Consider the following 24,944-nt stretch of genomic DNA (forward strand, 5'->3'; position numbering starts at 1 on the left):
TTTTTTAAAGTACTGAAACAGTGTCTCACTAAGTTATGAAGCCTGGCCTGAGACCTGTGACCCGGTCTCACCTTCCCAAGTACTGGGATTACAGGTATGTATCACCACCCCTGGCAATGAGGACCATCTTGAGGAATGGAAGCAGCAACCCGTTGATATGAGCTGCTAATATTTATATAGGAATAGTGGGTGGGGGCTCTAATAGATGCAGATTCAGGGATGAGTCACCTGGGTTTGCAACGGTTTTAACAGCACTAGCACATTCTTCATAGTGTAGTATTTTTTGTGGGCAAGGACAAGGACCAAGGATGCAGTGATTCATGACATTTTCCACAAGGGCCACAACTTGCGCCTTACACTGAGGTCAGCGATCCGCTGAGGACCAGAGGCTGCTCTGCTGAGGAGTCTCCCCAGGGCCCCCTTCACGTCCTTGTTCCTCAGAGTGTAGATGAAGGGGTTCAGCATGGGGGTCACCACACTGTACATCACAGAGGCCACCATGCTTTTCTGGGAAGAATGAGTCACAGCAGAACTGAGATAAACCCCCAGTGCTGTTCCATAGAACAAGGAGACCACGCAGAGGTGAGACCCGCAGGTGGAGAAGGCTTTGTACTTGCTGGCCAGGGACGACATCTTCATTAAGGAGGAGACAATCCGGGAGTAAGAGAAGAGGATCCCTGTCATAGGAAGAACACCCAGCAAGGCAGTTGCTACATACATGAAGATATTATTGATGAGGTTGTTGGAGCTCACCACATTGATAACCTGCGACAGTTCACAGAAGAAATGTGGGATCTCAGTGCCTATGGAGAAGGTCAGCCATTTCGACAGTAGAATATGGATCAGGGAGAAAAGGCACATGATGGACCAAGATATCAGAACCAGGAGGACACAGAGCCGGGGGTTCATGATGACCGTGTAGTGCAGAGGGTGGCAGATGGCCACGTAGCGATCGAAGGCCATCGCAGTCAGTACGAAATTATCCATTCCGGCTAATGTATTAAAACAATACACCTGTGTGAGGCACCCCCTGTAGGAGATGTCTTTGCTCTGCCCCTGGATGTTCACCAGCATCTTGGGGACTGTGGTAGAGGTGAGACAGATGTCAATAAAGGACAAGTTGGAGAGGAAGAAGTACATGGGGGTGTGGAGGTGGGGGTCAGAGCCGATGGTCAGGATGATGAGCAGGTTCCCCAGGAGCGTGACCAGGTACATGGACAGGAAGAGCCCAAAGAGAATGGTCTGCACTTCAGGATCCTCTGAGAATCCTTGGAGCAGAAACTGGGATGAGCCTGTGTGGTTCTCTGCTTCCATGTAGCTGGAGCTTCTTCTGAAGAATGAGGTAAAAAGCAGATTCAAGGAATAATCAGTTAGGAGCTGAGTCAGATGTCACTTTATAATACATCCCAAATGGGCATCCTTCATTTTGTATCATTTATGCCAATGAGTGTGATTTACTTTTATTTTTTTACTGAGTAGTGAACCCAAGAGCACTCTGCCTCTGAGTTACAACCCAGACATTTTATTTTTGAAAAAGGGACTCACTAGGTCGCTAAGAGTCTCACTGAATTGCCTCAACCTATGAATCTCCCATCTCAGCCTCCTAAGTACAGGCTGCACCATCACATATGGATTTTTCTGTCTCAGATATAATTATTAATCTAGTATGGATTTGCAAATTAATGATATTCATTGTGATATTTTTACACATGCAGATTATAACTTATCATCACTATCCTTTCTTCTTCTGCACTCTCTCACCTTTCTGTCTTTACCTTCTACCCCAGGCTCCTTCCAAGTTCTGTGAAGTTCCTCTTCCATTTTCAGTACATCATTTTTTTCTTTATCATTTTTTTACTGAGTAGTGAACCCAAGAGCACTCTATCTCTGAGCTACAACCCAGACTTTTTTTTTTTTTTGAAAAAAGGTCTCAGACTTCTGGGAAGATTGCAACTGAGAAAAGCAGCGTTTACAAGTCCTGCTAACACTCGCTTTATTGCCACATTTTCAGCACTTTTCATAGCCAGAAAACACTATCAGCAGAGAAATAAAAAATATAAACACAAAGACAAAGATAAAGAAGACTAGAGGAACAACTGGAGACCAGAAAAGAAACCAGCCCACATTGCGGCAGCAGAGCCATGCCAGTGCCATCTTCCCTCACAGCACCAGGTTCCAGAAAAAAAAGGTAAAACAAGGAGCTAAAGTGAGCAGCTGCAGATCATTTGGGTGTAATTCAGCTGTTCTTTCAGCACAAAGAACATCTAAAACTCCCAGTGGCCAAGCTCATCACGCCTTCCAGGGACTCAGAATGGAGCTCAGAACCAGAAAAAAAAATACCCCAGCCTCAAGGCCGAGGGTGTGGCAGCAGCGCCATATTGCCAGCAGCAGTGGCGTGTTCACCATGCCTGCAATAGCTCCAGATCAGCTGAAGAGTTGGAGACTTCAGAAAATAACACTTCTGGGAGGGAAGCTCTAGAACTGAAAGAATGAGAAGTGGAGAAATAGGCGTAAGAGATCAGTCGTAATGGAAACCAAAGTGCTTTCAGAGTAACGGGGCTTCTCCTTTACTCACAAAAGGACCAGGCATCTTGCTGTTTTCATTCTCCTAGAGGCAAAACACAGTACCTACATTCTCTCCCCTCTTCCTCTACTCCATCAGCCTCGCTGGGACACAGCGACTTCCTCTGATCGTTGTCACAGAAGCTTTTCTCTTCCCCACTTTCCATCCATAACAAGCACACTTGGGTTTTCATCGAGGCTGAGATCAGAGAAATACAGCTACAGGGCACTAGGGGCATTCATGAATTTTCTATGTCCCCAAAGTATGAATTCTCAGAGCTCTCATTAAATAAATTGTCCTATACTCTACTCTCCAAACAATTGAAATCTTTTGGGGATAAAAAGAGAATTAAAAGTAGAAAAATTTCAGGTAGTTTTTGTTATGGTTTGGGGAGGAACTGTTCCCGGGGACCTCTGTTAGGCTCCTGAAATCATGGAAGAAAATAAACTCTTTCATTTACGTTTTTACTATTTTATATATTTTTTTACTGTTTTATTTATATATTTTATATATGGTGTATATATCATATATATATATATATATATATATATGTGTGTGTGCGTGTGTGTATGTGTGTATGTATGTATGTATGGTGTGTACATAGATATAGATATATACACCATATATTAAAAAGGGCTGAATACCTATGTATATGGTGGAGTAATATTCAGCTCTCCAGTATTATTAAATCATGATATCAGCAATAAAATGAACTGAAATGGACATCATATTGTTACACAAGATTATCCATGTACATTCACAAACATATCAAAGTCAATCACTAAGCCAAACATGAGAAGGAGGGAAGGGGAAGGGAATGGGGTGGAAACTGGGTAAGGGCTAACTGAGTGATGTGTGCATGTATGCCTCCACCATGTTGTACTCCATTAAGACGTATGACTACAATGCACCAATAATAAAAAAAAAAAATCAGCCAGACACACAAAGCCAAATACTGCATTTTCCTCTCATATATGGAAACAAAACAACAACAATTTAAAAAGACTGAAAGTAGGAGAGGAATTATCAAGGAAGGCGAGATACAAAGGAACCATGGTACCTACACACAATGAAATATTATTTTAGTGTAAAAGGGAAGGAAATCCTGTCATTAACAACAACACAGATAAACCTGGAGATCACACCACCCATTGAAATACGTCACACATGACAAGGTCAATACCACGTGATCTCACTCAATTGTGGACATTTAAATTTTTGACATTATAGAAAGAGAGAGCAAACCAAATATGGTGGCATATTTCTGTAATCACAGTACTTGGAAGGCTGAAATAGGAATATCACAATTTCAAGGCCAGCCTCAGCAACTTAGCAAGTCCCTCAGCAACTTAGAGAGACACTATTCAAAATAAAAATAAATAAAATAAATTGGGCCTGGGGTGTAGCTCAAATGTAGAACAGTCCTAGGTTCAATTTCCAGTATCACCAAAAAAAGAGCAGAGCAGTAGTTACCAGAGGCTGGGGAAGATGGAGGGTTGTGTTGGGGAAACGCTGGTCAATGGTATGAAACGCCACCTGGTCATGGTGGCACATGCCTGTAATTCCAGTACTTAGGAAACAGGAAGATAGCAGGTTCAAGGCCAGCCTCAGCAATTTAGTGAGACCCTTAGCAACTTAACAAAATCCTATTTCAAATTTTAAAAAATAGAGTAGGAGTTAGCTCAGAAATAGGATATCCCTGGTAAATGGTATACCTTCAGTACCACAAAAAAGATATAAAATACCATTCAGAGAGGAGGAATAAATCCAAAGGATCTATTGTATTCAGTATGGCAACTATCTTTAGTGATTATATAGTGCATTGTTGAAAAGTTTGGGGCTGTTTTTATGTATCCTCACAACACAACTGATAACAGTATTTTATTTTATTTTTATACATATTTTTATTGAAAATAAATGGTATACATTTAAACTGTACTTGGTGCCCTCTCCCCCCACACCCCTGTTTTCCCTTCCCACCTCAAAAATGATTGTCCACGCTAACCGTGCTGTATTCATACTTTTACACATATTCGGATGCAGTCCCCTCATTAATCAAGTTCAGCCTTCTTCCTCTCCTATCTTTCCATTCAAACTTTGCTGAGATTTCCCTTCCATTATCTGGAGTCCCTCTGGTATCCCCAATGCTCACTAGTTTGGGCATATTAGAGGAAAGATATGTCCCTTCTCTTTCTGTGCTTGGCTGATCTCACTTAACATAATCTCTCCAGGACTTTCCATTTTCTTGCAAATGACATGATTTTGTTCTTCTTTGTAGCTGAATAGAATTCCATTGTGTGTATTTCCCATAATTTTGCAATCCATTTATCTGTTGATGGGAACCTGGGTTGGTTTCATATTTTGGCTATTATGAATTGTGCTGCTATGAACATAGGTATGCATATGTTGCTGTAGTTCTCTGATTTCAACCCCTTTGGAAAAATACCCAGGAGTGGTAGAGCTGGATCCTAAGGAATCTCCACACAGATCTCCATTGTGGCTGAACTAGTTTGCACTCCCACCAACAGTGTAAAAGCCGCCAGCATTTGTTGTTATTTGATTTCTTTATGTTTGCCAATCTGACTGGGATTAGATGGAACCTCACCGTAGCTTTGATTTGCATCTCCCTGATGGCTAATGATGTTGAACATCTTTTCATGTATCTATTGGCCATTTGTATCTCTTCTTTGGTGAAGTGTCTATTCAGTTCAATTGCCCATTTCTTGATTGGGTTGTTTGTTTTGCTAGTGTAGAGTCTTTTGAGCTCTTTGTATAGTCTGAATATTAGCCCCCTATCAGAGTGGTGGCTGGTAAAGATCTTCTCCCATTCTGTAGGCTTCCTCTTTAGGTTATTGATGGTTTCCTTTGATGAGAAGAAACTTTTTAGTTTGATGCTATCCCACTTGTTAATTCTTGCTTTAATTTCCTGAGCTTTGGAGGTTTTGTTGAGAAAGTTACCGCCTGTGGCTATATGCTGTAGTGTTGAGCCTATGCTCTCCTCTACTAACTTCACAGTCTCAGGTCTAATTTCTAAGTCTTTGATCCATCAACTCCTGTGCATGGTGAGAGGTAAGGATTTAGTTCCATCTTTCTACAAATGGATAGCCAGTTCTCCCAGCACCATTTGTTGAAAAGGCTGTCTTTTCTCCAGTGTATGAGTTTGGCCCCTTTGTCAAAGATTAATTGACTATAGGTGTGTGGATTTCTTTCTGTATCTTTTCTTTTGTTCCACTGGTCTGTATACCTACTGTTGTGCCAATACCATGCTGTTTTTACTACTATTGCTTTATAGTATAATTTGAAGTCTGGGGTTGTGATGTCTCCTGCATGATTCTTATTGCTGAGAATTGCTTTGGCTATTCTGGGTCTTTTCTTTCTCTATATAAAGTTCATGATAGATTTTTCTAGGTCTATGAAGAATGTCATTGGTATTTTAATGGGAATTGCATTGAACCTATAGATCACTTTTGGCAGAATGGTCATTTTGATTATATTTATTCTGCCTATCCATGAGGATGGAAGATCTTTCCATCTTCCAAGGTCTTCTTCAATTTCTTTCTTTAATGTTTTATAGTTTTTGTTGTAGAGGTCTTTTACATCTTTGCTTGGGTTTATTCCTAGGTATTTTATTGGTTTTGAGGTTATAGCGAATGGAATTGATTTATTTCTTTCATAGTGGATTCATTGTTGGCGTAAAGAAAAGCCACTGATTTCTTTAGGTTGATTTTGTATCCTGCAACTTTGCTGAATTTGTTAATCAGGTCCACAAGTCTTTTGGTTGAGTTCTTTGGGTCTTCTAGATAAAGTATCATGTAATCTGCAAATAAGTATAATTTTAATTCCTCTCTTCCTATTTGAATTCCTTTGATTTCCTTCTCTTGTCTTATTGCTGTGGCAAGAGTCTCAAGGACTATATTGAAAAGGAGTGGTGATAGTGGGCATCCTTGTCTTGCTCCTGATTTTAGAGGAAATTCTTGCAGTTTTTCTCCCATTCAATATAATGTTGGCTTTGGGTTTATAGTGTATTGGGCTGTTTTAATGTATCCTCACAACACAACTGATAATGAAGTAATTACCATTTGCATTTTAGATTAAATAATGCCTAATGAAAAATACTTCTAGATATATTGTATGCAGTGCAGCATCTGTACAACTTTATCTAGCAACTATATAAATAAGTAAGTAAATAAATAAATAGGTAAAAATACACAAGCAAGTTTAAAAAATAGTAAAAAAAATTATAAAGGATTTGTGTAGTCCTTTGGCATTGTGGATCCATGACACTGTGAATCTGAAGTTATGTCTAAAATCTTCAAAGATTATGAAAGGGAGGCATGTCACAAAAGATGGTTCTTGAAACTCGTTTCTCATAGAAATTAACCTTCCCTAAGGGGACACAGTTGGATTTTAAATGAAACTAAAAAAAAAATATGCTTTTCTGAAACAAAATTAATCCATCCAACCCCAGCAAGCTCCTGCCTCCATAGACAGAAAATTGCCTTCAAACTTTGACTTATCTGCCTTCTTAGTATCCCAAGGGAGAGACACAGTTGGGAATGTAGAAAGAAAAAACAGTTTGCTTAATAATGAGCTCAGAGAGTTCACACCTAGAGACAGTACAACCCTTAAGAGCTTGTCTAGTGTTTGTCACGTGTATTTCTCTTGTCTCAGTCCCTATGAAAACGCTTGTGGGCTTCCCAGGGAAACATGACAGAGAAAGGACAGTTTCAGTGATAAGTATTGGAGAGAATTTGTGTGTCCCAGTGAAACTGGTGGAGTAAGAGGAGAGGGGAAGCAGGTATGTGGGGAACAATAACAAGAACTTGCATTTCTTTTCTCCTCCTCCTCCTCTCTTCTCCTTTTTCTCCTTCTCCTTCTCCTTCTCCTTCTCCTTCTTCTTCTTCTTCTTCTTCTTCTTCTTCTTCTTCTTCTTCTTCTTCTCCTTTTTTCCTCCTCCTCCTCCTCCTCCTCCTCCTCCTCCTCCTCCTCCTCCTCCTTCTTCTTCTTCTTCTTCTTCTTCTTCTTCTTCTTCTTCTTCTTCTTCTTCTTCTTCTTCTTCTTCTTCTCCCTCTCCTCCTCCTCCTCCTCCTTCTCCTTCTCCTTCTCCTTCTTCTTCCTTCTTCCTTCTTATTTCTTCTTCTTCAGCACTGAGAATTGAACCCAGGGGTATTCTACCACCAAGTAACACGCTTGAAAAAGGTCTCGCTAGGCTAATGAGGGTGTCTTCAAATTTGCAATCCTTTTGTCTCAGCCTCCCAACTATTGAACTTACAGGTGTGTGATGTTACACCCAACTAACTGGAATTTCTGGTGTATTCTTTCATTATCATATTGGTATATTTCACTTTTATTAGTTCTATGTAGTCATAGTTACCATTTACCTTCAGGGCCACAAAATATCCATTATTAATGGAGTTTTAACAGATATTCACCAAATGTCTTTCTCTTATTACATTATCACTACATTTAAATTTCTGGAAAATATTGAATGATCAAAATTGGAGGAGACTGAACTGACACATTCATTAATTTAACAAAATTACTGCAGTGTTTAATATTGATACCTACAGTAATTACTGTTATGTTTTCTCAAATTACTATTATATATTGTGTTTTCAGTTATGATATCATGTCATTGACTTAATTTTTGTGATGAATTATGTTGACAAATATATTCATCTTACGTTGGTTTCCATTCCCAGAATTGATATTACCTATAATTCCTGTACTATCCTCCTTCATCCTTCCTTCCTTTCTTCCTCCTTTCCTTCCTTCCTTCCTTCCTCCTTTTTTGTGGCACTGGGGATTGAACCCAGAGACAGCTTATGCCTCAGTCACACCTGCTGCACTTTTTACCTTTTATTTAAAAACAGGGTCTCACTAAGTTGCTGAGAGCCTCACTAAGTAGCTGATGCTGGCTTCAAACCTGTGCAGTCCTCCTGGCTCAGCCTCCCAAGTACTGGGATTACAAGCGTGCGCCACCACACCCAGCTCGTACTAATCTTTTAAAACAGACATAAGTGCATGTTACTTAACTCCACTCTCCAATTCTTAGATCCAGCACGTAATAAGTTGACATTTTTCTCTTTGTGTTATAGTTAATAGCTTTTATATTTATTATACTTCCAATGTGTGTTTCTTTTTTGGTTTTGCTTTTTAATATATTTTTATTGGAGCATTGTAATTAGACCTATTCAGAGGCCATAGGCATTTATACACACACATCATGTGGTGTATTTCCTCTGGATTCCACCCCACTCCCTCCCCTTCCTTGGCCATGTGGCTTAGCCTGGCATTGTTGTATATGTGCATGGCATTATTTATACTGTTCCCTTCATCAAGTTTCCTTCCCTGCCCTTTATCCCTCAGACCCACAGGAGTTTCTCCTCTTTTAACTGAAGTTGCTTTTGTTTCCCCAATTTCTCCTTAACATCCACATAGAAGAGTAAACATATGGCCCTTGACTTTCTGAGCCTCATTGATCTGATCTCACTTAAAATAATATTCTCCAATTTCATCAATTTTTCTGTAAATGAAATAATTCTGTTCTTATATATAACTGAGTAATATTTCATTGTGTACATATATTACAAGCATGCGCCATGATGCCTGGCAAATTATAATATATTCAATCACCATCATAGAGATTTAAATGAAATAGTATAGAGATTATTAGAATGCTATATTATAAAGTGACGTATGTAACTGAGCTCCCAGTGGATTATTCCTTGAATCTGCTTTTTACCTCATTCTAGCTACATGGAAGCAGAGAACCAAACAGGAGCTTCACAATTCCTCCTCTTGGGCCTCTCAGAAGATCCAGACCTGCAGCCCATCCTCTTTGGGCTCTTCCTGTCCATGTACATGGTCACAGTGCTGGGGAACTTACTCATCATCCTGACCATCAGCTCTGACTCCCGCCTCCACACCCCCATGTACTTCTTCCTCTCCAACCTGTCCTGGGCTGACATCTGTCTCACCTCCACCACTGTTCCAAAGATGTTGGTGAATATCCAGGCAACAAGTAAAGACATCTCCTACACAGAATGTCTGGCTCAGGTGTATTTCTTCCTTATTTTTCTTGGCATGGATAATTTTCTACTGACCATCATGGCCTACGACCGCTATGTGGCCATCTGCCACCCCTTGAACTACACGGTCATCATGAACCCCCGGCTCTGTGTCCTCCTGCTTCTGATGTCTTGGATCATCATGTTCTGGGTCTCCCTGATTCACGTTCTATTGATGAAGCGGCTGACCTTCTCCACAGGCACCGAGATCCCACATTTCTTCTGTGAACTGGCTCAGCTTCTCAAGGTGGCCAGCTCTGACACCCTTGTCAATAACATCTTCCTCTACATGGTAACTGCCCTTCTGGGTATGTTTCCTGTGGCCGGCATCCTCTTCTCTTACTCTCAGATTGTCTTCTCTTTAATGAGGATGTCTTCCACTGTGAGCAAGTACAAAGCATTTTCCACCTGCGGGTCTCACCTCTGCGTGGTCTCCTTGTTCTACGGAACAGGCTTTGGGGTCCATCTCAGTTCTGCTGTGACGCATTCTTTCCAGAGAAACATGGTCGCCTCGGTGATGTACACTGTGGTCACCCCCATGCTGAACCCCTTCATCTACAGCCTGAGGAACAAGGATGTGAAGGGGGCCCTGGGGAGACTCCTCAGTAGAGTGACCTCTGGTCTGTGATGGGTCACTGACCTCAGGACTAAGGGACTTTGTGATCCGTAAGGTATAGAGTGTCAGTTTCAACATTTTGGTTCTTTTTATTTCCTAAAACAAATGTTTGTTATATTTTCTATGTCATTTTTTAATGTTTTGTGCATATTTTCCCCTAATAACTTCCTTGGCTGTTTCTTTTCAATTTTCTTCCCTCTACCTGCTCCTTAAAGTTGCAAGTTTGATTTGTTTTCTGCAGGCATGTTTTAGATTTGATAACTTTTTTTGAGATTTGATGATTTAACAGAAAAAACTTTTGTGAGGTACTAACATGGTTTCTTAAAATATTATTTAAGCCAGGCCTGATACAACACACCTTTAATCCCAATCCTTGAGTGGCGAGACTGGAAAATCACAGGGTCAAGACCAGCACACAGAAACTTAGGTAGACCCTCCTTCAAAAGTAAAATGGGCTGGGAGTCTTGTCCTTGTTAGAACCGTCCTGGGCTCAGCCCCCAGGACCACACACATACACACAAAGAACATTAACAACTCCAGAGTATGAGAACACATAACCTAACTAAACTCTGGACAAATGATATCAACAGGTACTTCTCAAAAGATGAAATATAAATGGCATAATTTTGCTTTGCTTTGTGGTCATTTGCAGAGAAAAAATGGATGGAACTAGGGGACATTGTGCTGAGTGAGATCAGTGAGGTTCAGAAGGTCATATGTTTCCTACGCGGAAGCTGGAGAGAGAGCATGAAACAAAAAGAGCCTCCTTCAAATGAGGAGAGGAGTAAACAGTACGATGGCGAAAATGGGCAGGAGAATGGAAGTGGGGAGGGGAGGAGGGAGGCTTAAGGAAGAAAGATGCTCAGATATGGACATGAAGATTTTACTACACTTCTCAGTATGTATGGGAAAGGAGGGGTGGGCAGGCATACGCAGAGAAATACATCAAGGGATGCGTGCATGTATGTTTGTACCACTTTTTTTTGTGGTACTGTGGATGGAATCCAGGGTCACTCTACCCCTTAGCTACACCCCCAGCCCTGTTTTTTATTCTTTATTTTGAAACAGAGTCTCACTGAGTTGCAAAGGGCTCACTAAGTAGCTGAGGCTGTCCGTGAACCACTATCCTCCTGTCTCAGACTCCCAAGTGCTGGGATTACAAGCACACTCTATCATGCCTGGCTGTGTGTCACTTTTAATCTTACTATGATATATTATTAAAGTACACCAATAAAAGCGTGAAAAATAAAGAGATGTAGAGAGATAGATAGCTTGATCTCAGTTGTAATAGAATTGACATCTGACATTTGTTTTCCAGGGAAAAATCATAAAAAGACCTTGTTCATATTGTTCTTGAAAAGATAATAATAAATAAGCTATTGCCAAAATAGGCTTGGTTATATATACATAAAAGGGAGAAATGTCAATGGTGGGCCATATATGAAAAGTGGCCCAGCATCCTTAGCTGCGAGGGAAATGCAAATCAAAGCCATGATGAGACATTAATTCACATCTGCTTAATGGTTGCTAAAACAAGCCAGAAGACAGTCGTTCACAAGGATGTGGACAAAAGGGGACTTTTCACACTTTGAGCCTACAAAGGAATAGGAAGGACGTCATAAAACTAAAAATAGCATCACTATAGGGTGCAGTTCTTCCATTCCTAGCTATACATCTGGCCAAATAAAGGGAGACCTCTGCATTCCATGACTTACAGCACTATTACAATGCCCAGTATAAAACCAGCACAAGCATTCATCAACAGAGGAGTGTTTAGACTTTTAGAGCAAAATGCAAATTAGGCACAAAAATAGGAAACCTGTCATTAACAACATGGATAAACCTATGAAACACCATATTAATTTGTTTTTTTTTTATTTTTGGTGCTAGAGCTTGAACTCAGACCCATTCTGCCTCTGAGATATATCCCAGTCCCTTTTATTTAATTTTTATTTAATTATCTTTTATAAATTTTGAAAGAGGCTCTTGATAAGTTACTGAGGGCCTCACTAAGTTTCTAAAGCTGGCATCAAACCTATCTTTCTCCTGTCCCCACCTCCCAGCTACTAGAATTACAGGTCTGCACCACCAAAGCTGGTGTTTGAACATCATATTAACTGAAAGAAGTCAGGTACAAATAGATAAATTCCACAAGATTTCACTCATTTGTAGAATTATAAAAACATGATACCACAAAAATGAAGAGTATGACAGTGGTTACCAGATGCTAAAAACGGTGGGGGTGGGAGGTAAAGGAAAAATATTGGTCAGAGGGTACAAATTTCCATCAGATAAAAGGAACATGCTCAGGTGGGCGTGGTGGCGCACGCTTGTAATCCCAGTACTTGGGAGGCTGAGACGGGAAGATAAGGGTCCATGGCCAGCCTCAGCTACTTCGTGAGGCCCTCTGCAACTTAGTGAGTCCCTGTTTCAAAATAAAGTATAAAAAATAGGGCTGGGAGTGTAGCTTGAAGGGAGAATGCCCTTGGTTCAATCCCCAGTACTCACAAAAGAAAAAGGAACATGCTCAATCAATGTATACTACAGCAAGATGACTATAGTTAGATATGCTGTATTCTTGAAGAAAAATGTTGAGCCTTTATTAAGTATTCTTACCATAAAAATGCTAACACATGAGCTAATACAAATATTGATTTTACAGATTTAACCATTTTATAAACCAAAATACTTCTGGCATCATATTGTACAGAATGCAGGCACAATTTCATCTTTCGTTTTAAAATAAATGAATATACCAATAAATTTGAAAAATAAAAAAATTTTTAATGAGGAATATAGGATTTTGTTTCCTAAAATGAATATAGCAATAAATTTGAAAAATTAAAAAATTAAAAATGTAGGCTTTTGTTTCCTCAAGAAGAATATTGTGAATCTGAAGTGATGTGTAAAACCTCCAAAGTTTGTTAAAAGAAGATATGTCAGAAAATTCTTAGGGCTGGTTTCTTGTATAAATAAACTTTACCTCAGGAGATACCACATGACCTTTAATCAATACAAAGAAAAAAGAAGATTATTCTTAAATTAATCCACCTTGCAAGAGAAGATGGCGGCGGCCGCGGTCACACTGGTGATCGCGGCTGCCAATAAGGATAACCTTTCCTCGGGGAAATCCTGGACACCAGATTTTGGTTTAATATCAGATTGGAACAACTTAAGGAGACATTTCCAGCTGCGACTTTCTATCTAGAATACAGGAGAGAGAGTGGATCACGGCGAAATTGGAAGCAAGATGAGGAGAAGGCGCCAGCCATGCAAGAAAAGCGATTTTTGGAGGATCATCCCAAAAAGGATTGGGGGAAAAAACACTTCAGCCACACATGCTGGGGACTCTTAACATCATATCTTGTAAGAAAAATGACCCGGGCATGGTGGAGGGAGCTGATCAGGGCCAGGCGGAGAACCCATCCATGCATCCTGGGAACTCAGTGCGCCCGGCCGCCGAGCTCCTATTCTGTGCCGGGGGCCACAGTGTGCCCGGAACAGTAGATCCTGCTCTTAGCAGTGGGGCTGTGGGCCTCCACTCTTGGAAGAAAGATAAAATTCATTGCTGCTGAGTGCTTGATCTTACAACCCCTTCAAAATAAATAAATAAAATATTGGAGAGGGGTCAAGATGGTGGCGGCGGCAGCAGCCAGGACTCAGGAGATGCAGGCAGACTCTATCCAATTCACCTGGAACTTTTGGGAGGCGAAATCCCAGGCATTGACATCTTACAAATGTCAGATGTCCTATCCCTTCAAGAGTAGGATAGGAACTTGCAATGCAGCATACACAGAACGGGGACTGCCCCTGCCGCAGAGGCTTAGGGATTCTGGACATCATGTCATGTGCGGAGGGAGCTCAGCGGAGAACCAGGCAGAAGGCGGCTGTGCGGTGGCGCCTATGGCATGGCGGCGCCAGTGGAGCTGCAGAGCGGCGGTGCTGGCGGAGCAGCAGCCCCAGCGCTCGTGCCGGCAGCAGAGGTGGAGGCTATTATTTTGGAGAGACAGACATCTGATTCAACCCAACTTGATCTCCTGAATAAATTGCCCCAATGGTAGAATTTGGAGGGGCAGACAGGTCCAGCCCAGTCCACCTTGAGCTTTCGAGGAAATCTCCCCAAAGACTGGCTGCTTCTGCCACACATGTTTGAGAAGTCTGGACAACATGCTAAGTGGCAAAAGGGTTTGGGGGGTATCAGAGGGAGCCCCGCATAGCCATGATGGGCCCACACGCTGCGTGCTCTGGGAGTCATCAGCCCTCATGGCCACCACGCTCCTCGGCACAGAGTGAGAGGCCAGGGTGCACGTGGAACAGCAGAGCCTGCTTTCCGAAGAGAAGCTGTGGACCTCTGCCTTTGGAGGGAAGACAAAATTTATTGCCACTAGGTATTTGGGGTCCCAGCTTTTGCAAAAGACATGCTCTGCTTCTCTGCTTTCTCATATTAAAAAAAAAAATGGAAGAACGCTGGGCGTGCTGGTGCCCACTTGTAATCCCAGCATTTGTGAGGCGGAGATAGGAGGACTGAGCTGGTTCGAGGCCAGACTCACTGCCTTAAGAGACCCTGTTTCCAAATAAAAATAGATATTAAAAAAAAAAAGATTCAGGTCTTTGGGAGTGTAGCCTGGAGATAGAGGGGTTTCCAGGAACCCCAGTACCACCAAAAAAAGAAAAAAAAGGGGAACATTTGTAGACAACCTGCTCATAGTGACAGAGACCAGAGCCTGATGCACAGCAAAGCTGGTGCCAGGGACTCTGAGGCCAGGATAGGAGCCTGCCGGGCAGATAGGCTGGTGCCGCAGCCAGGGAGGCCAAGATTGGAGCCTTCTGTGAGGCAAGGCTGGTGCTGGGCCCTCTGTCTGAGACCAGGATCAGAGCCTACCATGAGGCAAGGCTGGTGCTTGGGCCTCCGAGGCCAGGATCAGAGCCTTCCGAGGGGTTAGGCCAGTGCTGGGACCACTGAGGCTGGAATCCGGGCCTACCATGAGGCAAGGCCGGACCTAGGGCCTCTGAGGCTGGGATCGAACCCTGCTGAGAGGTGAGGCTGGTGCCAGGGCCAGCCCGGCTGGGATTGGGGCCTGCCATGAGGCAAGGCTGGTGCTGGGGCCTCCAAGGCTGGCATCAGAGCCTGCCCAGGGGTGAGGTCAGTGCCAGGGCCAGCGAGGCCAGGATTGGAGCCTGCTGTGAGGCAAGGCCAGTGCTGGAGCCAGCGAGGTTGGGATCAGAGTCTGCCGGTTGGCCAGGCCACTGCCAGGGCCTTCAAGAGTGGGATAGGAACTTGCAATGCAGCATACACAGAGAAATATCACAGAATATTAAAAAAAAAAACAGATGTTTTCCCTAATATGCAAAAACTAGGAAGAAATAGGTAGTAGGAGGAGATCTAGTTGAAGAAAGGGCCCTATAGAGGAGCAAATAAGATGACCAATCAGAGGGGATGGGATGGTGGAGGATGGAATCTCTTTAAAACTCATGATGTACGTAAACAAATGTATCAAGGTTAACCACCAATCAAGCATGGGATCGAGGTAGGAGGAGGGAATAGGATGGGGATTGGATAAAGGCTATTTGGATGATGTATGCTTGTATATCCTCACAAACCTTGTATTCCATTGTGATGTTTGACTACAATGCACCAATAAAATATATATTTATATAAATTATACATATATTTATATAAATTATATATGTTTATATATATATATATAAATTAATCCACCCCGCTTTGTTCACCAACACTGTCTACATCAGAGAAAAACTGACTTGTTATTTATCCACTCTCCCATCTTCTCTGTATCCCAAGGCAGTTGAGCAGTGCTTCCAGAAAGACAATAACTCAATTTATTTAATGAGGAGCTCTGAGAATTTAAACCTGGGGATGGTAAAAAATTTCAAGAATGCTCCTGGTGCATGTCACCTGAACTTCTATAATTCAGCCATCGTGAAAACCCAAGTGGTCTCTCTGTAGACATACTCTGGAGTAGAGACAGCTTCCAAGACAGTCATCAGAGAGAGCCCATGTGTGTCCGGGCAGCTGGTGAAGAAAAAATAACAGAAGAGAACACAGGTACTAGGTTCTACCTCTAGAATACTGATAATGGAAATATTCTCTATTCATTTAGCCAGAGATTAGATCTCTGTACTTTGAAGGCACTTGGTTCTCATTGGACCTGTCTCTTCTAGCTATGCTGAGATTTCTTCTCTGACTCTGAAATCTAGAGTTTCCTTCTTTCTTTCCTTCTTTCTTCCTTCTTTTTTCCTTCATTTTGTACTGGGGATTGAACCTAGGGCATTCTACCTCTGAGCTAAACCTCCACACATATTTTATTTTTATTTTGAAACAGCATATCACTAGGTTGATGAGAGTCTCACTACCTGCTGAGGTTGCCTTCCAACTTGCAATCTTCCTTTCTCAGCCTCCCAAGTACTGGGATTACAGGTGTGTGCTACCATGCCCATCTTAGAGTCTCTTTCTTGAAGGACTTATTTTGCCTCTCTCTCTCTCTCTCTCTCTCTCTCTCTCTCTCTCTCTCTCTCTCTCTCTCTCTCTCTCTCCTGAATGTAGCTTCCTTGCATATTTTCTGCATCCAGTCATTTATTTGTTAACTATTTATTAAAGATCTGTTTTGCACAATGTATCATCTATTTTGTTCCAGTTTTGATTGGATTTTATTTTACATTCCCCAAGGATTCTTTTACTAGTAGTTTTTCCTCACTGCTAGGACTATATTGTTCTAATTACCATTTTGCCATAATGTTTTCTTTGTTATTTTATTAGTGTATTGCAATTATACATCATACTTAAGTTCAACATAACAAAAAACATGCATGCAAACTATTCCTGGTGCATTTCCCTCTACATCTCACCCTGCTCTCCCAACTCCCTCCACACATGTTGGTGAAATTGGCAGCCATGCCTTCACATACTGCTGTAGTGTAACTTGAGCTGTTTTCTTCTTCCCCTTAATGTTCACAACACATCTGCCATGAGTGTGATTATTTCTGATGTTCAAACTCAGACCCATTTCTTTTTCTCATATTTACAACCTCCTCAAAAAATAATATTGGAAGTTGAAGTCGGAGGAGACCTCCTAGGCCTCTTATGAATTTAGCACAAATACTGTACCGTTTTACTGTAACCACTTCTGTTGTCTTTAACTTGGAAATAACCATTCCTTATTGGGTTTGGAAAATAGCTCTGGTTTCTTTAACACTGATAGCCTCGGTCTTGGCTACTACCCACAGTCATGACTGTTCAATTTTCTCAAAAGCCGCATAAAATGATAGAAATATATGTGCATACAACACTGGGCGTGCCTCCCTCCAGCTTTATACTTTTATTGGCGCATTGTGATTATGTGTAATACTGAGGTATAGAGTGATCGGAATATACATGCACAAAGTACCTGGTGCATTTCCTCCAGACCCTGACTTCTTCCTTTCCTCTCCCTACACATATTGTTGAGATTGGTATTTATTGTTTCATGTGTTCATAGCACTATTTAAACTGTTGACTTCATGACATCTCTATGCCCCCTCCTCTATCCCCTAACCACCCTTTGTGACTCCTTTGGAGTCTCTACACCTTTATCTGAGGTATACTTTCTTTCCCAATTTCTCTGAATCTTCCACAAATTAAGAAAAACATACAACTGTTGGCTTTCTAAGACTGACTAATCCTGCTTAGCATAATGTTCAAATGCACTTCACATACAGCGCTCATGATTATGACTTCACTCCATGTACTGGCTCTGCGGTCAGTATGTAAACAGACACCCCTGTCTTATACTGCAATCATTCACAAAATGGGCGTCACTTGTTCACCTGATTCAGGCTTTTGAAATAGATATGAATGCATGTTACATAACATCCCTATCCAATCGTGTGCCTATCTCAGGACTGCGAGAATTTAGAAGATGTCTCTTGACTTATACTAAACATTTGGCCTCCGTTTTTGCTTTACATCCAATGTTTGAATATGACAGACACCAGGTAAGTACCTGGTGAGACAGATGATGAGATAAAACTGTCACAACCTCAGACCCACAATGAAAATGAAGTCTTCAGTGCAATACACTGATAGGGATGATGGGCTACAGAAAGTGAGACTTGGGCCTCACACACTACACTCTGTTCTCTTGTGTATTTTGTTCCAATTTTGATGATATTTTCTGTTATATTCCCTAAGCATTTTATTGGCAGTAAAAAATAAAGATCCTCTTTCTTGTTTTTGAAGACACTGGACTCTCTCCTCCTCTCCTATATGGAACTCACTTTCCAAAACAGTGACAACACCTTCTGTCCTCTTAGCCTGGAATATTTATTCTTTCCTTCCTTTACCCAATTAACAATAATGCACTCTTTCTTTCTAGTTCAAATATTCTCCAACCCACCTTCACAAACTACCTTGATCTTCAATGATTATTTTTCTGTTCTCAATTAAGTTTCACTGTCTGGACATTCATAAGACAGCCTTTTTCTATCTATGCGATGTGTTTGTTTTTAATTTTTTATGATATGGGGAATTAAATCTAAGAGCATTCTACTCCTGTACTATGCCCCCAGCCCAATATTATTTTTATTTTGAAACAGTGTCTCACTAAGTTGCTGAGGCTAGCTTTGTACCTGTGATCCTCCGGTTTCTGCCTCCCAAGTACTGAAATTGCAGGCACGTGACACCACATGCAGCTACTTTTAAATCCTAAATATGCCTTTTACTTAAATGAAGGTAATTGTATGATTTTGAATATTTTTGAGAGAAATGGAAAGTTTACTAATTTAATTGTTGTGGAATTTATGGTGCATTGTAATTATACATGATATATAATTGGAATTTATCATTTAGATATTTGAGCCAATAACTAAGAATATTTAAATACAATATATCTCCACTCTAGAACATAGACTGTCACTAATGCCTCTTATTTTAATGGTGGTATGCTTTATTTTTTTTATTGATGTATCATAATTATACACAATAATCAGATTCAGAGTTTTAGAAACATACATGCATGCAACATTTGGTGTGCATTTCCCTACAGGACGAATACCACTTCTTCCCCCTCCCCACACATAATATAATATGTACTGATAACTTCATGTATGAACATAGGTTAATTTGAATTGTTCTCTTCATCAAATCTTGCTATTTCTCCTTTTATCTAAGTAGTCAAAGTGTTTCCTCCTCCTAAAAAGATTCATTGAGATTACAGGAAGAAATGAAAAATGCCCTAAATTATTAGGGCTTGGCTTTATCAAGTAAATATTCAATCCTGCCCTTAGATTTAAAGGAAAAATAAAACTTGAGTTGATTATGAGAGGATTCTACTAAGTCAATGAAAATATGAAGGTTATACACTTTAAAAATATTCTTCCAGGCATGATGCCACATGCCAATCATCCCAGTCTTTGGAAAGCTGATAGGAGTATCACAAATTCGAGGACATCCTCAGCAATGTAGGCGGACTCTGCTACCTAGAGAAACCCTGTTGAAATACACACACAAAAAAAAATAAAAATGAAAAAGGGCTGTGGTGTAGCTCAAAGGTAGGATGACCCTGGGCTAAATACCCTGTGTTTTTTTTTTAAAGGAAGAAGAAATGTTTTTCCACTTGTCTGAGTAAATTACACTCATTGGAAGGCATCAATACAGAAAGAAGGAACTAATTTAAGGATGAAAAGGTACAGTGATAACTAACTCCGAGGTTCAGCTTTACTGTATGTTTTACATTGCTGTGCATTAAACCTCTCTCTCTAGAATATATATTAGTCACATGGAAGCAGAGAATGATACAGACATATCCCAGTTCCTCCTCCGGGGCCTCTCAGAGGATCCTGAACTGCAGCCCGTCCTCTTTGGCCTCTTCCTATCCATGTACCTGATCACAGTGGTCGGGAACCTGCTCATCGTCCTGGCTGTCGGCTCTGACCCCCGCCTCCACACCCCCATGTACTTCTTCCTCTGCAACCTGTCCTTTGTAGACATCTGCTTCATCTCCACCACCATCCCAAAGATGCTGGTGAACATCCGGGCACAGAACAGAAAAATCTCCTACATAGAGTGTCTCACTCAGGTGTATTTTTTTAATACTTATTGTGGAGTAGATAATTTCCTGCTGACCATCATGGCCTACGACCGCTACGTGGCCATCTGCCACCCCCTAAACTACACGGTCATCATGAACCCCCGGCTCTGTGTCCTCCTGGTTCTGATGTCTTGGATCATTATGTTCTGGGTCTCCCTGATTCAAATTCTGCTGATGAAGCGACTGACCTTCTACTTAGAAACTGAGATCCCACATTTCTTCTGTGAACTGACCAAGATTCTCAAGGTGGCCAGCTCTGACACCCTCGTCAATAACATCTTTCTTTATGTAGGGACCGCCCTGCTTGGTGTGGTTCCTTTCATGGGGATCCTCTTCTCTTACTCCCGGATTGTCTCCTCCTTAATGAAGATGTCGTCCCTGGCCAGCAAGTACAAAGCCTTCTCCACCTGCGGGTCTCACCTCTGCGTGGTCTCCTTGTTCTATGGAACAGTACTTGGGGTTTATCTCAGTTCTGCTGTGACTCATTCTTCCCATGAAGGCATGGTGGCCTCTGTGATGTACACTGTGGTCACCCCCATGCTGAACCCCTTCATCTATAGCCTCAGGAACGAGGATGTGAAGGGGGCCCTGGGCAGACTCCTCAGTAGAGCAGCCTCTGGTCCTTGATGGATGGCTGATCTCAGAAATAAAGGGACATTCTTGCCAGGTGTGGTGGCGCACGCTTGTAAGGCAGAGACAGGCGCTTGGGAGGCAGAGACAGGAGGATCGTGCAGGTTCGAAGCCAGCCACATGCGCTGGCTTAGGAGACTCTGTTTCCAAATAAAAATATAAAATAGGTCTGGGAGTGTAGCCCGGAGGTTGAAGGGCTTCCAGGAACCCCAGTACTCCAGTACCACCAAAAAAAAAAAAAAAAGAAAAAAGAAAGGAACATTCTCTCCCCTAAAAGCAATGTGAATTTCAATATGCTGGTTCTATTTTTTTTTTTTTAGCAAGTACATGTTAAATTTCTTCTATTTGCTATGTCTTTTTGCATATTTTCATGCATATTTTCCTCTGTCGTTTCTTCTTATTATTATTTTTTTTTTGTGGTACTGGGGTTCCTGGAAACCCTTCTACCTCCGGGCTACACTCCCAGACACCTATTTTTTATATTTTTATTTGGAAACATGGTCTCTTATCTTTTTTAATTGGATGTATTGTAATTTTATTCATATTGGATTTCAGAGTGTCAGAAAAATATATAGACGCAACTCTCAATGATCTCCCTACTGAATCTCCTTCCTTCACCCTCACCCCGCAAGCCTTTGAGGTTTCCAATTGGTAAATTTGTATGCATTCATGGCATTATTTCTATTTTTACATTCTTTCTGATTTTGTTCCTCCTCTCTTCAATAATCCCCCTCGGTATCTGCCCTGGAGTCTCTGCTCATCTATCCAATTCTACCCTTGTTTCTGACTATTAAGAGAGAACATACATCTACTTGTTCTCTGGGACTGTCTGTATTCACCTAGTATAATATGCTCAAGTTCCATCCATTTTCTTGCAAGAGTATGATTTTGTCCTTTATGACTAAGTAAAACACTATTGTGTACAGATACTAAAGTTTTATGATACATTCATCCCCTGATGGTGTGTACATGGGCATCTTTGTCTTGTTCCCGATCTTAGAAAAATCCTGTCAGTTTTTCCTCATTCATAATAATGTTGGCTTTGAGTTTATTGTATATGGGGTCATATGTTCATAGGTTTTCTCTCATATATGAATTATAGAGATAAAATAAGGAACCAAGGAGATGTCTTATAATTGAGGAGAGAAACCAGGAGAATATGGCAAGGAATTGGGGGAGGATGGTAGGGAGGGGAATACAAGGGTTGATGATAAAGTTATGTTCACACAAGAAGGTTCCATTATAACCCTCCTAACATATATGGGGAGGGGGATTGAGCATATGGAGGGAAATATACCAAGTGCTATGTGAATGCATGTTTGCATCACTTTGAAACTCAGTATGATATATAAATATTGCACAAACAAAAGTGTAAATAAATAAATACCCAAGCAAATAAGAAATCTGAGCTGTAAGAGAACTGACAGCATGTATTAATTTTTAAGACTCAGACATTGTATTGGGAAACATTTCTAGACACCAAGCACTTCAGCGTAGATACCTGTGATTCTATGTGTCAATTCAAACAAGTAGAAAAACACATAAACAGGAAAATAAAATAGGAGATGTAGGAATAAAAAGTACAGGATCTACACACAATCGAATTCTACTCAGCAATTTTGTTCTTCTGAACAAAAAGATGTTATTTTCATGAGAGTAAATGGACCTGTAGGACATTATATTAAGTGAGATCAGCCAGGCACAGAAAGTGGAGGGTCATATGCTTTCTCTCATATGTGGAAGTTGCTGAGTAATTGGGACACCGGAGAAACTTCAGAGAATGGAGAAAAACTCCAGTGGAGCCAGGGAAGTGGCCTTGGACAAGGGGGGAGAAGAAGGAAAGCCAATGAGGGAATCAGTTCCATTGACATTATATACATATGTGAGAATACCAATGTCAGTCTCAATATCCTGAAGTGGGAAGGGAGGATAGACCTGAGGGAAAGCCCACCAAGGGCTGTGTGCTTGTAGATCACTACCACTATGATTTGTACTATGAGGTGAGACTATAATGTACCAATAAAAGTATAAAAAAGAAAATATTTCATTTGTCCCATAACCTTGAAATTTTAAAATATTTTCTAACATGCCCAGAGATGGTTAAAGGACGAATACCAGAGGGGATGTTTCCTGGGATTGCTTCTTTGTAAGAATTAAACTCTCCTCGGGGAAAAATAGGATCATTTTAAGTTAAACCAAAAAAGCAAAGGCCTTATTCTCCCAGGAAATAAATCTAACTCCCCCACCCCAGTGATATTGCCACAGAAACAAATTTGCCAGAAAATTTTCCACTTCTCTATCTCAAAGGAGCTTAATGATCTGGGAAGTAGAAAAACAACGGAAACATTTATTTCGTGAGAAGCTCTAAGCTTTTAAAACTTGAGACTGAAGAAACTAAATGCACATCTCTTGCCGCCCCTCTATTGTCGATATCTCTACTCAACCCCTGTGCAAACTCCGGTGTGCATCCTGGAGACAGAGAGCAGGGGGACGGAACCTGGGAGCTCTGTGAGAGAGAGTCTGCGTGTCCCAGTGACGATGCTGGAATGAGGAGAGAGGATATGGTAATAGATTTAGCCTCCGCTGCAATGACACATGGGATATTACATATTTCTTTAGCCTGTGAAGGTCGTTTCTAAAATTTGTAGGGATTTTTTTTTCATTATAAAACAGAGTCTTTCTAAGTTGTTGAGCCTGGCCACAAGCCTACAATGCTCTTGGCTCAGCCTCCCAAATACTGAGATTACACTCCTGTGTCTCCATACCCTGAAATTGTATATTATTCTCTTAAAATAGATATGAATGAATGGTCAACACAATGATGTATATCTGTAACCTCAATATTTTGAGGATGAGACAGGAAGATTGCAATCTTGAAGCAAGGCTCAGCAATTTATCAAGACCCTGTTTGAAAAAATGAAAGGGTTAGGGATAAAGTTTTGAGGTGGAATGCCCCTGGATTCAACCCACAATACTACTACAACAACAACAATGACCACAAAAGATATAAATGAATTTATTTATTTATTTATTGGTGGTACTGGGGTTCCTGGAAGCCCTTCTACTTCCGGGCTACACTCCCAGACCTATTTTTACTTTTTTTTATTTTATTTGGAAACAGGGTCTCCTAAGCCAGCGCGCGCGGCTTGCTTCGAACCTGTGCAATCCTCCTGTCTCTGCCTCCCAAGAGCGGGGATTACAAGCATGCACCACCACGCCCGGCAAATGAATTTATTTTAAGTCACTACCATTTCTGTTCCTATGCAAAGATATAATTAGTTGGAATATTTCTTTTACATTATACTAAACATCAGTCTCAGTATTTATTTTACTTTGAACGTTGCTATCTTTTTTAGCACCTGCGATGTGGTAGGCATTGTGTAAGTCTCTAAAAAGGCAAATGTGGAGAAAAACCAATCATAGACTCGTTAATGAACAGGAATTTGCCAGTGTAAGAAGGACATAAAGGGAGAATTCAAGAAGCTGGACCAGGAGCCTAGCACACTGTGTCCCTCCTGACCTGCAGCCTCTGCTTCATACCACGTTGGCCTCGCTCATGCCCCCTCTACCAAGCTCACAGTGGACTGGGCAATGGAATACTCTGTCTCTCTACCTGCATCATTGCTTATTCCCCTCCTCTCCCTTCCCTGATTAGCAGTGACCCATTTGTCCCAATCAAAGATTTCTATTTCAGAGAACACTCTCCTCTCCACCTTCTCAGGTAAAATTGCTCCTCAGTGTTTTTTGTCTGTCTGGAATTTATGTTCATTGTCTGGGCATTCATAATACCAACACTTTTTGTCATAGAGAAAGTAAATACTGTTTTACCTCTTACCTTTTAATTTTACTTTTACTAGGCTAAATGAACTTAATTCATCTTACATATTTTAATCAAATCAATCAAGCATATTTTGGCCATTTGCTCTGGTGATTGTGAAGAAGAGAGGAACTTGTAGAAAAGAGAGTTCCAATAACTCCCT

At 41.1% G+C, this 24,944-nt stretch overlaps 3 protein-coding genes across 3 annotated transcripts in view; 2 read left to right on the forward strand and 1 right to left on the reverse strand.

The window, feature by feature from the left end:
• LOC308276667 (uncharacterized protein) overlaps positions 1–1,314 on the reverse strand; it is a gene marked incomplete at both ends in the record, with an annotated part of 29,856 nt that extends 28,542 nt beyond the window's left edge. The window contains one exon of the mRNA XM_080715491.1: positions 358–1,314. Within this exon, the coding sequence (XP_080571617.1) occupies positions 358–1,314 (957 nt within the window). The remainder of the gene's footprint in view (positions 1–357) is intronic.
• Positions 1,315–9,322: 8,008 nt separating this feature from the next.
• On the forward strand, positions 9,323–10,261 carry LOC308276381 (olfactory receptor 7D4-like; the record flags this gene model as incomplete). Its single annotated transcript, XM_080715115.1, has 1 exon — positions 9,323–10,261. One exon carries the CDS (start codon positions 9,323–9,325, stop codon positions 10,259–10,261), a length of 939 nt encoding a protein of 312 aa, XP_080571241.1.
• A 9,746-nt stretch (positions 10,262–20,007) lies between these two features.
• Positions 20,008–20,961, forward strand: LOC308276407 (olfactory receptor 7D4-like; the record flags this gene model as incomplete). Its single annotated transcript, XM_080715146.1, has 1 exon — positions 20,008–20,961. The coding sequence occupies exon 1, from the start codon at positions 20,023–20,025 to the stop codon at positions 20,959–20,961; it is 939 nt and encodes a 312-aa protein (XP_080571272.1). The 5' UTR covers positions 20,008–20,022.
• Positions 20,962–24,944: the final 3,983 nt, after the last annotated feature.

Source organism: Muscardinus avellanarius (genome assembly GCF_963383645.1).
Source record: "Muscardinus avellanarius genome assembly, chromosome: 18".
Lineage (NCBI taxonomy): Eukaryota > Metazoa > Chordata > Mammalia > Rodentia > Gliridae > Muscardinus > Muscardinus avellanarius.